Raw genomic sequence first — 17,355 nt, 5'->3', positions numbered from 1 at the left:
CAACGGTGAAAAACTGGTGCCATGGCAACTGTTGTGACTGGAAACATTAAGGAAGCGTGGGAGTGTTGTGTGTGTGTGGTGTGTGTGTGTGTGTGTGCGTGTTAAAGGAACCTGAGGCTGCTATTTCTGAGAACAGGATGTGAAGTCACGACTCAGCAAACAAAGAGTTATGGACATTTTGGAGTCATTTTTGTGTATTTTATCGTGGTTCTGGTTGTTGGAGCAATTTATCTTGTCCTTTAATGTATAGTTTGTCCTTTTTGTATGATTTTGGAGTCATTTTTGTGTATTTTGTATGATTTTGGAGTCTTTGTATTTTTTTTTATCATTTATTCGGACAAATTTTGTGTCTTTATAGTCATTTGTTGTCCTGTGTTTTTCCCATATTGTTGTCATTTTCATTTATTTTAATTGTTGTTTTTTCGATTTTTTTGTTGTTGTAATTTTTGTGTATTTTTCAGTGATTTTGTGTATTTTGGGACATTTGGAGTCATTTTTGTGTATTTTATTGTTGTTCTGGGTTTTTGGAACAATTTATCTTGTCCTGTAATGTATATTTTGTTTTTTTTGTATATTTTGGAGTCACTTTCGTGTATTTTTGTGTATTTTTGTATGATTTTGGAGTCTTCATTGTGTATTTTCTACATTTTAACAGATTAATGTGTGTCTTCATAGTCAGTTTTGTTGTCTTGTGTTTTTTTCCATCTGTGTGTGTCATTTTCATTGTTTTTTCGATTTTTTTTGTAATTTCTGTGTATTTTTTTTTAGTGATTTTGTATATTTTTGGAGTTGTTTTTGTGTATTTTTACGGTTCAATTTAAATTTTTTTTTTTTTTTTTAATTTTAGTAGTTTTCTGTATTTTTAGAGCCATTTTTGTGTATTTTTTTATGTCTTTTTGTGTATTTTTCCAGCATTTTGTGTGTGTATGAATCAATTTGTGTATTTATGTTTTCATTTTATATATTTGTCTGTGATTTTGTGTATTTTTGGAGTCTTTTAAGGTACTTTTGATGTTCTTTTGTATATTTCTAGCAGTTTGTGTTGTTTTCGAGTCATTTTTGTGTGCTTTTTTGGTCATTTTATAGATTTGTCTTATTTTGTGTGTTAATGGAATCTTTGTGTATTTTTTATGTCTTTCTGTGTAATTTTTGATGTATCTTTGTGTATCTTTCCAGCATTTTATGTGTTTTTGGAGTCAATTTGTGTATTTTTGTTCTCATTTTATATGTTTTTGTGTATTTTAAGGTACTTTGATGTTCTTTTGTGTATTTTCTAGCAGTTTTGTGTCGTTTTCAAGTAATTTTTTGTGCTTTCTTTTGGTCATTTTATAGATTTGTCCCATTTTCTGTGTTATTTGAGTCATTTTGTGTATTTTTTTATGTCCTTTTGTGTCATTTCCAGCATTTTGTGTAATTTTCTTGATTAATTTTATGTGTTTTTGGAGTCCTTTTGTGTATTTGCGATGTCCATTTTGCATCATTTTGTGTCGTTTTTGCTGCCATTTTGTGTGTTTTCCCATTCATTGCACAACTTAATTAATCAAAGTATGCTAACGTTTGCTAAACATCCTCATGAATCCCATAAACATGTACAATGTGACTACCGGACAAATGTCAGAAATCCAAAACTCTTGAAATCCAAATCTTAAAATTCAATAATGTTTCACCCTAGGACAGAAACCAGCCAATCAGCATCAAGAACCACCACAACCCTCGACCGGCAGCAGGAAGTAGATATCTGAGACAGCACACACACTCAACCAGTCTGCACACGTCTTTCCTTCCTCTGCCATCACGTCACTAACTGTCGGGTGGTGACAACAGCCTTACGCAGAGGCATGCGTCGCTTTGACAGGATCGACACCTGTGCACACAGTCGAGTGTTTCTGTTTGAACACAATCTTACATCGATACTGAGAAACATACGGTGAAAACGGGTCGAAAATGAATCATGACTGCACATCGAAATACAAGATCTGACAAAGATTTATCAAGATTACACTAGATTAAGATTACATTTACACATTGAAGTGACAATTACAGAGGGCAGATTAGGGTCAATTTTTGAAGGCGAAGACAGAAAAAAGGTCCAAATGTCGAGAATAAAGTAAAAAAAAAAACGAGATTAAATTTGACATTTCAAAAATGAATTCAATATACAGTATATATCAATATTTTATGTGGTTTTTTTAATTCCGGAATGCTTTCTTTTGTCCCTCTGTTTGGTTTTCTACCTCCTGTCTCCTTTCAGGTGTTCCTCATCTACTGATTGCCTTCATTGCACTACTTTTTTTTCATCAGAATAAAGACATAGTGTCGGCCTCAAAGATCAATAAATCCAAGATATTTACTTTACTTACCTTTTTTTTTTGTTTTTTTCCCCCCACATTTATTTCATTTTTGATCTGAATTATGTCCACTGTTATCCAGGAAGTGTACTATTATTTGCTCCATAGTTTAGAGTCATCTTAAAGATGTAAATCCATGTTTTAGTCAGAAATAAAATAAGTTAAAAGTGACCAAAATTGGTGGAAAAGGTGGTAAAATGAAATTTTAAAAACCAGAGAAATTGGTTAAAAGTGGGAAATTAGACGCGCCGAAAACGGACAGAAAAAGTGGTAAAAGTGTCAATATGGCCTAAAAGTAGCAGAAATTGGAAAAAAAAGGTGCAGAATAGGCATTGGGAATTTGATGCAAAAGTGGCAGAAATGGAAATAATGTGGCAAAATGCATTAAAAGGTGCAAAAATATGGCAAGAAAAAGTCATATAAATAGGGTTAAAATATGGTAAGTTTGGTGTAGTTGGAGAAAAGAGTAAAAATTAGCAAAAATAGAGGAAAATGGGATAAATGGGATTTTAAAAAACCACAGAAAAGTGGCAAATTAAAGAGGCCAAAAACAGACAGAAACAGTAGGTAAAAAGTGGTCAATATTGGCTTAAAAGTGGCAAAAATGGGGGGTTGGGGTGATGTTATTTAAAAATTAGGAACAATAAGTTTAAACTGGAAATAATGGGCATGACAAATCGTGAATGTGGTTAAACTTGCAAAAAAACAAGCATGAAATATGGTGACAAGAGGTTAAAAAGTGACAATAATTGGTAACATATGCAACATTAGGTGTGAAAAGTGGTGGAAATGGTTTACAAGTGCAGAAATGTGCAGAAAAGGCATTGAAATTTGATGGAAAAGTGGCCGAAATTGGAAGTAATGTCGCAAATATGCATTAGAAGGAGCAAAAATATGTCAAGAAGGAGCAAAAATATGTCAAGAAAAAGTGATGAAAATAGGTTAGAATATTGGAAAATTTGGTGTAGTTGCATAAAAAGGGTAAAAATAATCGTGAATGTGGTTAAAATGGCCAAATAAGCATGAAATAGGGTAAAAAGAGGTTAAAAGTGACAATAATGCATCAACATATGCAACATTAGGTGTAGTAAGTGGTGAAAAGCGTTTATAAGTGCTGAAAATGTGCAGAAAGGCATTGAAATTTGACGGAAAAGTGGCAGAAATTGGAGTAATGTAGCAAAAATGCATTAAAAGGAGTAAAAATATGGCAAGTCGAAGTGATGAAAATAGGGTAGAATATTGGAAATGTTGGTGTAGTTGCAGAAAAAGGGTAAAAATAAGCAAAGCTGAACGTTGTGTTGATGGATGAGTCTAGATTGGATCCAGACCCACGTCGTGTGTTTGACGGATGTCGAGTGATGGGTTCCTCAATGAACACCAGAGGGTCACTTTCTCTCTCTGAGGAGCAGCTCTAGAAAAATAAGGTCATGCGTGACCGTTTATATTTATAGTAAACCCACATTTTGCAGAAGAATTGTCTTTTTTACACACACACACACACACACACACACACATTCTCCAGTTATGAGGTCATTCCCCAGAGCTCCAACATGTAGCTCCTGCTGTAAACTCGTTATGTTAATCCTCCCCAGCCTCTCCCTCTTTTCTTTTCTTCATCATATTCCTGATCTTTGACCGTCGAAAGGAAAACGCGATAAAGTGAACAACATGCGACTAATAGCGGGTAAACATGGGCTGAACATTGCAATATGTTCTTTCTTTTGGACAAAGGTGATTGTTGATCACCTGTTTGTGATTTAGGGTCATTATTAGTACCATATACGGTAAATAAGGTCAGGGAACTCAAAGAGCTTCAACACAGTTGGACATCACGAGACTTGATTTAAGCTATAATGTGAGACAAGTAAAATACTGCTTAAAATAAAAGGTGGCTAATCTGTTTGTGTATTTGCGTCGATGTTTTGGGTCTCTGGATTAGTTTTTGTTGTCAATTTGTGTATTTCTATAGTCATTTTTGTTGTTTTGTGTTTTTTCTGTATTGTTATGTGTTTTTATGGAGTCATTTTTGTGTATTTTTTTATCATTGTTTTGGGTGTTTGGAGTCATTTTGTTTGAATTTTTGTTGTTCTGGGACCTCTCTGCCCTTTCCATTTGCTCTTCCATGAGCTACATAGAGAGGCAAGCAGAGAGAGAGCGGTCAGCAGGAGTCCCTGCAACAGAAGCACGGACGTTTAGATGGCAACAAAAGACGGTGTTTAATTTGACAAAAGAGGAGGAGCTGGGGTGAGGGGACTAGCTTGACTTCCTTGCCTGCCTGAACTCGTGATGCTCAATTTGTTTGTCATTCTTGTGTATTTTCGAGCCATTTTCCATTTAATTTCATTGTTGTTATGGATTCTGGAGTCGATGTGTGTATTTTTGTTGTTCCCTTGTCATTTTGTTGTAATTTTTTTTGTATTTGTATCATGTTTTGGGTTTTTGGAGTTATTTTTGTTGTCCTTTAATGTATTTCTCTGTTATTTTTGTGTATTTTTATCATCATTTTGCATTTTTTGAGTGATAGTTTTTTTTATTTTTGGTTGTTCTTTAATGTATTTTTTGTAATTTCGTGTATTTTTGAGTCTTTTTTTTCTTTTTTTTGCACAATCGTGACACTTTCGTGAGACAATGTAGCGTACCGCTTCAAACAAAAGGTGGCTGCTGTGTCGCTAACGCGTTAGCATGAGTTCTCTCTTACTTTAGCCTGCACGTTTACGTTGTTACCGGTGGAGCGGAGGTCATACTGCATTTGTATTAAGACCAAAACTGAAAAAATCCATTTAAAGATGTTATAATCTATATCAGGGGTGTCAAACATATTTTAGTTCAAGGGGCCAAATACGGATCAGTCTGATCCCATGTGGGCCGAAAATTTTAGCCGCGAAAACGAGCAATTTCAACATTATTCTGCCATATGAATATATGTAAAGTACTGAAAGCTAGACAATATTTTTTGTAAAATTTGGCAAACATTGGTGTTATCACTTTAATGTAATTACAGGATTTGGAAAAGATAAAGATTTATTTTTCAACAATTTTTGATTAAAAATGACAGCCATCATGTAATAAAAACATGGCAAACTGTGGATATTCATTGAATTTATGTATTTGAAAGGGCTGAGATATCTACAATTGAATTACTTGGTATTTCTACACAACGATTCCTGTTTTCTGGAATTTCCACTTTAGCCTGCGGGCCGAACTGGATGCTCTAAAGGGCCGGATTTTGCCCCCGGGCCTTGGGTTTAACACATGTCACCTATATTGTACTTGGAAACGGCGTTAATTGCATTCACTGGCATTAACGGTGACGAGATACTGTAAATGCATCGGATTGCTCACGTGCACGTGTTTCACTTCAACACTTTCAGCAGCACGCGCCGTGCACATCGTGATCAAAGACGCAGCTGAGTAAGTTCAGCAAACACATGCAATACATTGGTATTAAGGTACGTATTTAATTTGGAAAAGGTTGCGTAAAAGCTGTAAATGATATTTGTGACACACAAGTGTTTTTTTTTTTTTAACTAGATTAGAGGTGAGGCGTCTGAACACGACCTGAAACACTGTAAATACTCCTCCGGCCTTATGATCCAAGCTGTTTTTCCTCACGATTGACATTTAATAGGTGGATGTGATCTAGTATCAACACAAACAGGCCGAGCCAAGTTCAACAGTGGAAAAGCCCCGAGTGGGCTTTGAAACTGATATACGATCGCACGCACGCATTGCAGCGTAAAATAAAGCATCAACTCTTCCACTCTGCTGTGGCCTTGACCAAAAGGTTCATCCTCACATACTCTTAGCACCCTTTTAGGAGGCAATAGGCTCCTCCCACTGGGCAAGAAAAACCCTCCTGACATATTTGTTGCTTTTCTTTTATATTTATTGTATTATTTGCGCGCAAAGGCCGATTTTAAAAAATCTAGACAGCATGGAGGTGTTTTCGATAACGACTTATTGTGAAAAACTGCCATTTTTGCATCGACTTCAATTGCTCACATGTGAGCAAAAATTCTAAATCCTGAAAAAAAAAAGTTAAATATGTTTTACAGTTTTTGATAAAAACACAGCAATTAACTTGAAAATTTGCAGGGAGTATCAAAGGACAAAAGTTTCGTCGGTTTTGGGGCGACATTTTGGTAAACGTTGCAAATTTGTAGCACATATGGTTGATTTATTGCGAATTTTATAAAATGTTGAACTTTAGAGGCTTGCTGTAGTGCCCCTTTTAGGACGATTGGCCTGTGTTTGCAGCTGAGGAAATCTGACATGGAACTGGACATTTGTGCAAAATTGGTGACTTTCCACCAATAGGAAGTAAGATTTCTTCAGAGGAAAAAGAAGAAGATGCAGATTTTTCCACTTATTTCTGATCGAGGGTGCAACTTAAGAGACAAACTACAAAATAAAGTGAAAGTAAAGTTTAGTATTTGGTGGAGCGAGAAGACGCAAGGCTTTTCCGGGTGAAGAGGAAGTCTGTTTTTCACAATAAGAGCCCTGGATGAAGGCTATACCTTTGTAGTCAACAGGTTAAAGAAATATACAAATAATCAGTCGAACGGAATAATCAGATTTTGATGACAAACAGTCAGGAAAAAGGGCAGAGTCGGACTTTTGCAGCTATCAGTTATATTTCCTGTTGTAAAATAAGTTTTCCTCGCCACTTCTCAGCATTCTTTAAATGTTTACGTCTCCATCTGATAAGCAGAGGAATCCACTTTCTCTCTCTTTCACCTGCAAACCAATTCACAAATTAATCGGCATAGAAACATATAGAAATGATAGAAGTCAGTGTACTGAATAAACTCAGCCCTGCAGAGCAAAACAAGTGGTTTTCTTTAGCTTGCACTGAGCGCGTGCACGTGCGTGAGCGCATGAGACACATTTGGCAGCCATTATCAAACAAAGATGTGCTTCATTTGCTTTGCATTTCTTTATGAGGTTGGACTTAAATGCAAAAATACACACACCTAGCCCCTCCCCTTTATCGCCTCCGAAGATCAAATATACTTTTCACAGGAATTATATTTTTTTTAATTACCGGGAAATTGGGAGTACCACAATTCTGGGAATCGTCAAAGTTGGAAACTTTCCATGGGAATTAACATGGAATTTTCAAAATTGAAAAGTTGGCCCTATATCTGAAAATGTCTTGAAAGTGGAAAAAATATGCAGAAAAGGCATTGAAATTTGATAAAAAGTGGCAGAAATGGGAGAAATGTAGCAAAAATGCAGTAAAAGGAGAAAAATATGGCAAAAAAAGTGATGAAAACATGTTAAAATATGGCAAGTTTGGTGTGGTTGCAGAAAAAGTTCAAAAATAAGCAAAATTAGGCTACATATTCTTAGTTTCTTGAAGGCAACTTGTGACCCCCCCCCAGTGTCTCAAGGTTGAGAACCACTGCTTTAACAGGGATGTAAAATATAGTCATTTAAAATATCAGCATAATTTTATTTTGAAATTCACTCCCAATGTCCAGTTAATTCCAGTAAAAAAGTTAATATTTTTGAATATTCCCCAGATTTCCTCACTTCCTGTGGAAATTTACCAGATAATTTACACCCGTTTGCAACTCCAGTCATCAGTAATTTCATTTATTTTAACAACTAAGCAAATCCAAATATACAAAAAAAATTTAAAAATAAAATGAAAAAAAAACCATCTACATATTTGATTCCCAACCTTTCCTATTGTTTTCTCTCCACAGTTAGTTCATTTATTTACTTTCTTTTATTGACTTTACAGCTTTAGATTGTCAATGTGTTACTGCTGCTGATAAGGACGCTCCTCATTGCTCCACTTCTCCAGCTTTATTTCACTGTCTAACACTCACCGGATGACCAATCCTTCAAATAAAGGCACACCAAATTCCATTGATGTCGAGCCTTGCCAAGTACATGGATTTAGTTTTTTTTTTTTTTTTTTTTACACCTAAAAACATTTAGTAATTGTGCATTTTTAATTCAGTATATAGTCACCTTAAAGATGTAAATCCTTGTTTTAATCAGAAATAAAATGGGTTAAAAGTGATCAAAATTGGCGGAAAATGTGGTGAAATGAGTTTTAAAAACCACAGAAATTGGCTAAAAGTTGCAAATTCCGCAGTGGGCAAAAACAAACAGAAAAAGAAGTTAAAAAAAGGTTAAAAGTGACCTCATTTGGGATTGCCAGAGGCAAGAAACTATTAACGTTTTCTGAAACAATTTGACCACAAAAAAAATAAATAAATAAAATTTAAAAAAAATAAAAAACCTAACCCTAACACAAAATGAGTGCACATGCGCACAGTGGGATAATTATTCAGCATTAATTGTTTAAAAATGCCATATTTTTGCTCCTTTTAATGCATTTTTGCTACATTACTCCCAATTTCTCCACTTTCCCACCTAATGTTGCATATGTTGACCCATTATTGTCACTTTTAACCTTTTTCACCATATTTCATGCTCATTTTTTTGCTAATTTTACAACATTCACCATTTGTCATGCCCATTATTTGCCAGTTTAAAGTAATTGTTTCAATATTGACACCTTGCCCCCTTTTTATTTTATTTTTTAGTTTTTTTTAAACCACTTTTTCTGTCCGTTTTTGGCCACTCTTATTTGCACATTTTAACTTATTGCTGTGGTTTTTAAAATAACATGACACAATATTAAATGTAGTTTTTTTTAATTACAACAAATAAAAACAAGTGTTTTATTATTATTTTTTTCCCTTTATTATTCAGCAATGTTTTTGTTTTTTTATTTTAAGATATTATCGAATTTATTTATTTGTTTTTAATTCAAAGCTTTCAATGTCAAAATATGCTGATCGCAAAGGGGGCGTGGCTTCCCTTTTTTTTTTTTTTAACACCTAAAAACATTTAGGAATTGTGCATTTTTAATTCAGTATATAGTCACCTTAAAGATGTAACTCCTTGTTTTAATCAGAAATAAAATGGGTTAAAAGTGACCAAAATTGGCGGAAAATGTGGTGAAATGAGATTTTAAAAACCACAGAAATTGGTTAAAAGTTGCAAATTCCGCAGTGGGCAAAAACAAAGAGAAAAAGAAGTTAAAAAAGGGTTAAAAGTGACCTCATTTGGGATTGCCAGAGGCAAGAAACTATTAACGTTTTCTGAACAATTTGACCACAAAAAAATAAATAAAATAAAAAATAAAATAAAAAACCTAACCCTAACGCAAAATGAGTGCACATGCGCACAGTGGGATAATTATTCAGCATTAATTGTTTAAAAATGCCATATTTTTGCTCCTTTTAATGCATTTTTGCTACATTACTCCCAATTTCTCCACGTTCCCACCTAATGTTGCATATGTTGACCCATTATTGTCACTTTTAACCTCTTTTCACCATATTTCATGCTTATTTCTTTTGCTAATTTTACAACATTCACCATTTGTCATGCCCATCATTTGCCAGTTTAAAGTAATTGTTTCGATATTGACACCTTGCCCCCTTTTTATTTTATTTTTTAGTTTTTTTTAACCACTTTTTCTGTCCGTTTTTGGCCACTCTTATTTGCACATTTTAACAAATTGCTGTGGTTTTTAAAATAACATGACACAATATTAAATGTAGTTTTTTTAATTACAACAAATAAAAACAAGTGTTTTATTATTTTTTTCCCTTTATTATTTAGCAATGTTTTTGTTTTTTATTTTAAGATATTATCGATTTTATTTATTTGTTTTTAATTCAAAGCTTTCAATGTCAAAATATGCTGATCGCAAAGGGGGCGTGGCTTCCCTTTTTTTTTTGTGCCACATCTCGTCTGTGGAGCGCAATGACGCACTCTGGCTTTTACTTTGAAAGTCTGCAGCCTGCGACTAGTCCCCGTTTGATGCTGACTTGATTCCAGTCAGGCTTCGGTTCTGCGTGCGTCTCTCTCTGTCTTTGGGCAGTTCACGCACGGCACGGGGCGCGCACCATGGACTCGTTACGCACGGCGCTGGGCTCTCGTGGACCATCAACATGAGATCCTTTCATTTATCCTGCGTTCATTTTTAATGCTCAACACAGGGCGGAACACTTGTTCAGTGGTTCCTCAGCTTTTCTTGCTTTTACCATTTTTGGACTCAGGATTTGGTTGTTTTTCCCTCCTTATTATCCGCGGTGTGTTTACTATATGTGGATACTTACTGGGAACGATGGGAGACTCCGTGTTCCTCGACAGGCAGAATTCATATCTTGTAAGTATTTACCTTTTTACACAATTAACACGGAATAAATGTCCTCCCACTGTGCGCGTGTGCACTCGTTTTGCGGATTTTTGTGAGATAAACTGTGATGTGTGGTTTATTTCCATTTTCGATTCACTATATAGTCATGTCAAAGATATAAATCATTATTTTAATCTGAAATAAAATGGGTTAAAAGTGACCAAAAAAGGTGGAAAAAGTGATGAAATGTGTTTCAAAAAAAAAAAAAAAAAAACACCAGATAAATTGGTTAAAGGTTGCAAATTAAAAACATAAAATGGTGTCAATATTGGAACAATTGGTTTAAACTGGCGAATAATGGGTATGACAAGTGGTAAATGTGGTTAAATTGGCAACAAACAAAAAAATCAGCATGAAATGTGGTTAAAAGTGACAAAAATGGATCGACATATGTGACATTAGGTGGGAAAAGTGGTGGAAAGGGTTTATAAGCGCTGAAAAAGTCAAAAATTGGGAGTAATGTAGCAAATATGCATTAAAAGGTGCAAAAAATAATTACAATTAATGCTGAATAATGATCCCACTGTGCGTGTGTGCACTCATTTTGCGGTTTTTTGTGGTTATAAAAGAAAACAATCTGCATTAATCTATTCATGTCATAATAAAACCTGAATTTCCGTTATTTTGGGGTCAAAGTTGTGCGTCTTTACGCACGGAACTCTGGAAAGGTTTTGGAACATGATGTTTAAAAAAACTCCTCTCACATGTCAGAGGAAGAGAGCACAGAGGCCCCTGACTTGCAGAAAAAGCTTCCTGTGATGGAGCGTCTTCAAGTGACATGTGGTGTGCACGGCGTGTGCGCGCGCGCGTTCACGCTCACAACAAGACCACACATGTTCAAGAGGCCACAGCTCATCATCCTCATCATCATCATCAGCGCGGATTTAAGACGCTGCTCTCTCTGTTGTGCTGTGGTGAGCCACAGGTGTGTGCGCGTGTGTGCACATTGTGTGTGTGCAGATGAGGGCAAAACACACAGAGTCACAGGACACATGAGGGCTCAGATGATGAGAACTAATGAATATGTCAACATCTCACAGTTGGGATCTGACTATTTGGCAAATTTATAGAAAGGGTGAGAAAATTTTAGAGCACAGTGTCGTGCACTTTTGCCTTCTATTTCAGGGCTTCTCAACCTTGGAGTCAAGACCCCATTTGGGGTCGCGAGACACTGGCAGAGGGTCCCCATATACCTTTAAGAAACAGAATATTTTCTGAACAATTTGAGACAATTTTTGCTTATTTTTAACTTTCTTTGGCACCAAACTTGACATATTTTAACCTACTTTCATCACTTTTTGCTGCTTTTAATGCGCTTTCGCTGCATTACTCCCATTTCTGCCACTTCATCAAATTTCAATGCATTTTTTTTGCACGTATTTCAAAACATTTTCAGCACTTTCCACCACTTTTCCACCTAATGTCACACATGTTGACTCATTGTCACTTTTAACCTCTTTTCACCTTATTTCATGCTTATTTTTTGACAATTTAGCCAAATTAACGATTTATCATGCCAGTTTAAACTAATTGTTCCTACTTCTAAGCCAATATTGACACTTCGCCCCCCCTCCCCCCGATTTTTCTGTTTTGTTCCATATTTTGGGGGATGAAATGGTTGAGAACCACTGCTCTATTTATATCTAGTTATACACTTTGATTGCTAATGTCTAGAATTGAACATTTCAGATTGTGCTGGTTGAGGTTAATACCACTTTATTAAAAAAAATAAAAATAATAAAGCGATATATTCCAAGTCAACCTGAATCAAGCAGAAATTATGACCAAAAAAGAAGAAAAAAAAACATTGTCTTTCCACATGTTTTTCCATCTTTCCTATAACTATAGTATAAAATTAAACATGATCCTTGATCAGTGGAATGAAGGGATGATGGTGAGTGATTTACAGCCACGATTCTGACATTAGTGCGTTCAAATAAAATAGAACCCAGGCAGTGTAATGTTTATTCAGAAATATTCATCACAGTTTTCTGTGACAAAGAAATGGGTTTTAAATGGGATTTCCATTCACATTGTTGAAGGACTGATCTGCTCCTTTAAGCTCATTTTCCTCCTAATTAGGATTGTTCATTATTCCTGCCAGAGCTTAGAGAGTTGTGGCACCAGCGCTAACCTTTAGCATAATGCCACAAATACATGCACTACTACAGTATAATGGGCTATTTTCAGTATTGTTTTTTAAATTTATCACCAGGTCACTCCAGAAATGCAGAAATAAACATTATGAGGCTAAAGATAGAGCTTCACGCGCAAAATATCTGCTGCTTTTGCAAAAAATGTCATCTAAATGAATCCAGGACAAGCCCCCGTTATTATGTCATCACCACAGGATCAACACAATGCAAGCACAACATTGTGCACAGGTGGTGACGATTATATGTGCAGTAGCGCCTCCAGCAATAAGGCAGAAAGCTTCAAATGAGGAAGATAATGATCTCATTTACTTATTGTTTTATCATTTTATTTGTTTAGTTATTTATTGAATGATTGTTTTATCCTTTTATTATTATCCATCATTTTCATTATTATTTTTTATCGTATCAATTATTTTTTTATTTATAATTGTATTGTATTTATTATTATTTTATTCCTCATTTTTATGTTTATATTGTTTATTTATTTATTATGGCATTTTATTATTTTGTTATTTTATTTTATTTTTTTTATTATTTATTTATTTGTTATTTATTAATTTTGATATTTTATTATTTTGTTATTGTATTAATTTATTCATCACTTTATGATTATTATTTATTGTATTTATTTTACTTTATGTTACTGGATGTGTTGAAGTGCTCGTAGCTATTCAGTGGATTATATCATTATTGGTTTATGACAAAAAAAAAAAAAAAACTGGCAGTTTGAATAATTGTGTTTGTCTCTGCTGCCACTCCCAGCACAACTGAAAGCTATTTTTCTCTCTGAAAGAGAATATTTGATGGATGTGTGTGTGTGTGTGTGTGTGTATCCTTTGCTCATCTGCACAGAGAGAGTTTATTTACATTGATCCAGAGTTTTCCAAAGCACGCCCTGACCCAGGAGGAGACGACGTTTGTTAGACTGAACATTTGGTTCACGGAGTGCGGTTCTAAACACATGCACATTTTCATCATCTGTCTGTTAGACTTCCTAAAGTCATACCAAACATGCTAAATATAGATTAATTTTACATTTTATGTGCTTTAGATCCGTAGAAATGGGAAATTCACGTGGGACTACATTGCCAGAACGTTGCGAGCTACACAGCTAACTGTTTAATAGGAAAAATAGCATTTTAATGTGTCCTATGTAAGGCTTCGTGGGGTTTATGTCACTGACCGTGACGCAGAGCTGTTTGATTCACCTGCTTAGCTTTGTGTGTGCGAGCACGAGTGTTTGTGTGCGTGTGCAACACGAGTGTTTGCGTGTGTGCGCACAACGAGTGTTTGTGGTGTGAGCACACCACAAGTTTTCATGTGCGCGGAGTGTTTGAGTGCGCGCGTACCATGAGTGTTTGTGTGTGCGCGCACAACACGAGTGTTTGTGTGTGCGCGCACAACACGAGTGTTTGTGTATGCACGCACCACGAGTGTTTGTGTGCGCGTGGACCACAAGTGCTTGTGTGTGTGCGCGCAACGAGTGTTTGTGGTGTGTGCGGACAGAGTGTTTGAGTGTGCGCGCACCATGAGTGTTTGTGTGTGTGCGCCAACAAGTTTTTTGTGCGTGGGCAGAGTGTTTGTGCGCGCGGACCACAAGTGTTTGTGTGTGTGCGCGCAACAAGTGTTTGTGGTGTGTGCGGACAGAGTGTTTGCGTGTGCGCGCACCATGAGTGTTTGTGTGCGCACGAGTGTTTGTGGTGTGCACACCACGAGTGTTTGTGGTGTGCACGCACAAATGTTTGTGTGCGCGCGCACCACGAGTGTTTGTGTGTGCACGCACTAATCCTAACCCTAACCCTAAGACATACTTGTACTTTGGTAACCGTACCATTAGCACCGGGGGTTGTCCGTACGGCAACCGCACAAATAGACACTTTCTTAAAATTATTACTGCCACATTAGACGTGAAACAACAAAGAAATACGGAGTGGTATAAGGAGGTTTGGAGCGTCCGTCTTCCTGCGGCGACGTCTCACGGGATGAGATTTCACGGGAGTTGTGAGGCTCCTCCCCCAAAACAACGTTCAATGGAAACACATTCAAAGCGCAATTAAGTCAACATTTAGAAACAACACTTTTATTTAGCGAAAATCTGTACTGTTCTAATGTTCTTACTCATTTAGTATAACTACAGGGAGGGACTATGAACGACCGTACGTACCTTTTATCGTTAAAGTTTCTGATATCTGTGAAACTTACGCATTCTTCGGTTGAGCAATATATATTGAAAAAGTGTATACAATTGTTCAAAATGTCAATAGGAACAAGGAAAAACTCACTTTTTATACCATTATATTGTGACCCACCCTATTGGAGACCCTACTACGTAAGTAAGGAAAAGCTCCACGTTAAGTTCCACAGTTGTAACAATCTGTCTCTCCCTTCCTTTCTAAACTCTGTCAGAGCAAAGCAGCTGCTTTATTATCAACAGACGAGAAAAAGAATAAGAATAAGAAGTAGAAGTAGTAGAAGTAGAAGTAGTAGAAGTAGAAGAAGTAGAAGTAGAGAAGAAGTAAAGAAGTAGAGTAGAAGTAGTAGAAGTAAAGTAGTAGAAGTAGAAGAAGTAGAAGTAGTAGAAGTAGAAGTGTAGAAGTAGACGTCGAAAGAAGAGTAGGAGTAGAAGTAGAAGTAGAAGAAGTAGTAGAAAGAAGAGAAAGAAGTAGAGTAGAAGTAGTAGAAGAAGAAGTAGAAGTAGTAGTAGAAGAGTAGAAGTAGAAGTAGAAGTAGACGTAGAAGTGAAGAGAAGAAGTAGAAGAATAAGTAGAAGTAGAGTAGAATAGAAGTAGAAGTAGAATAGAAGTAGAGAAGAGAAGAAGAAGTAGAAGTAGAAAGAAGACAGAAGAAAAGAGAAAGAAGAAGAAGAAAGAAGAGCGAAGAAGAGAAGAAGAGAAGAAGAAGAAGAAGAAGACCGCCCCTCCACTCGACTTGTCTTTTTATGGAGACGCTGAAAAGCAGAAGTGAAGCATCTGTTTGTGACATCGGACCGTCGCTTCCTCAGCAGTTTTTTTTCTGCTTTTTCGACCGTAGATGATCCAAAATATTTATTTTTAATGGAGCAAAGCGTCGTTTAAGGGAGTTTGTTAGACAATAAAGCAAATATTACTTAATTTTTAAAAATAAATTAAAAGATAATAAATTAATAATAAATAATTATAGTACAACAAAGTGAAATAAAAAAACAATAATAAATAAATAGATAAGCAAATAATGAATAAATCAATAAACATGTTCGTACAGTAAAGAAAATATTTCTTAAAAAAGGATAACAAATACATAAACAAATTAGTTAATGATGTGAATGAATCTATAACATGTTAGTACATTAAAGCAAATATTAAAAAAAGATAATAAATGTATAGGTGAATAAACAAATGAATAAATAAACATGTTAGTACAATTAATAAATAATTACTTAAAAAAAGGATAAATATGAGTGAATAAATGAATAAACATGTTAGACAATAAAGAAAATATTACTTAAACTATTATAATAAATTATTAAATAGGTGAATAATGAACAAATGTTACTTATAAATAAATAATCATTAGTACAATAAATATATTACTTAAAAAAGGATAATAAAGACATAAATAAATGAACACATAGTGAATAAATGAATAAATAAATATGTTAGTACAATGCAGAAGATTACTTAAAAAAGATAATAAATGAATCAATGGATCATTTGTATGTGTAAATATGTGATATTGTCCCCAAAACATGCATGAGAGGCATTTCCGTGTCACGTTTGGTCCTGGTTTTAATACATTTTTACATTTTATCGGAAATTCTTTTTTTTTTTTTCGTTGGTTTTCTGCGATCCCACGGCTTTTCTGTTTTAAGGGAGTTTTTTTTCTTTTGTGCATGATTCCTGCCTGTTTACCCCCATCAGTGCCACGATGAGGGCATGATGTCAATCAACATCACACTGCTGCTGCTGCTGCTGCGGGAAGCCGTTACATCACAGCACGGGAATCTCACAGAGCAGAACAATGTGTTTTTACTCCGTTTATTTGAAAAAAATGGTGTAATGATTTGAAACAGATGCCAGAATAAATTGCAACGGTACAATTTGTACCTCACGGAATTATAGATTTTGCGGAGTCATTTAAAGTCTGAAACGAGTCGGGAGTTTGGCTGCAGGTCAAGAGCACATGGCAATTCTAACTTAACAAGCTGCATGTGTTACTCTGAGAACAAAACGGCTCGTCGTGCATGAACCTGGGCCATAAATTCCGTGACCTCTGGGTGGATGTCTTTTGTATCAAATAACACTGGGAGTGTTCCATTAGGCCGGAGTAAAACGGACTCTCGTTAAAGCCTACGAGGATGACGACCCCGCACGTACGCTCTTAAACTCAGGCTTACTGCCAAAGAGCAGAAAGTACTGTTTTGTAACACATAGAGTTTGTGGGTTAAAGAGTCAAATCACTCTTTCCATTTACAAAATACTCAGAGTCAGCAAATTCACAGTAACAAGCAGTCTTAAAGGTACACTCCGCTGTTTCTACAAGTCAGGCCTAAAATCTTTGAAATGCACTTATTAGAAGATCTTTGGCTAACAAAACACATTTTTATGCACCATGTTCATTTAATGAAAACTTTTAAAACTAGGAC

The 17,355-nt window shown here is 35.5% G+C and overlaps 1 protein-coding gene across 2 annotated transcripts in view; it reads left to right on the top strand.

Annotated features, from left to right (window-relative positions):
* The window catches only part of LOC114476632 (rho GTPase-activating protein 6-like), a 78,710-nt gene that overhangs the window by 25,808 nt on the left and 35,547 nt on the right, over positions 1-17,355 (top strand). Inside the window, exon 1 of one of the 2 annotated variants that reach the window (XM_028468438.1) lies at positions 10,223-10,548. The exons of the other annotated variant lie outside the window; for it this stretch is intronic. Coding sequence (XP_028324239.1) covers positions 10,366-10,548 — 183 coding nt within the window. The 5' untranslated portion in view covers positions 10,223-10,365. Of the gene's footprint in view, positions 1-10,222; positions 10,549-17,355 lie in introns of those variants that run through there. 2 annotated transcript variants of the gene reach the window in all.

Source organism: Gouania willdenowi, chromosome 2 (assembly GCF_900634775.1).
Source record: "Gouania willdenowi chromosome 2, fGouWil2.1, whole genome shotgun sequence".
NCBI lineage: Eukaryota > Metazoa > Chordata > Actinopteri > Blenniiformes > Gobiesocidae > Gouania > Gouania willdenowi.
The sequence above is the reverse complement of the archived record's forward strand: the minus strand, read 5'-3'. Positions and strand labels throughout refer to the sequence as shown.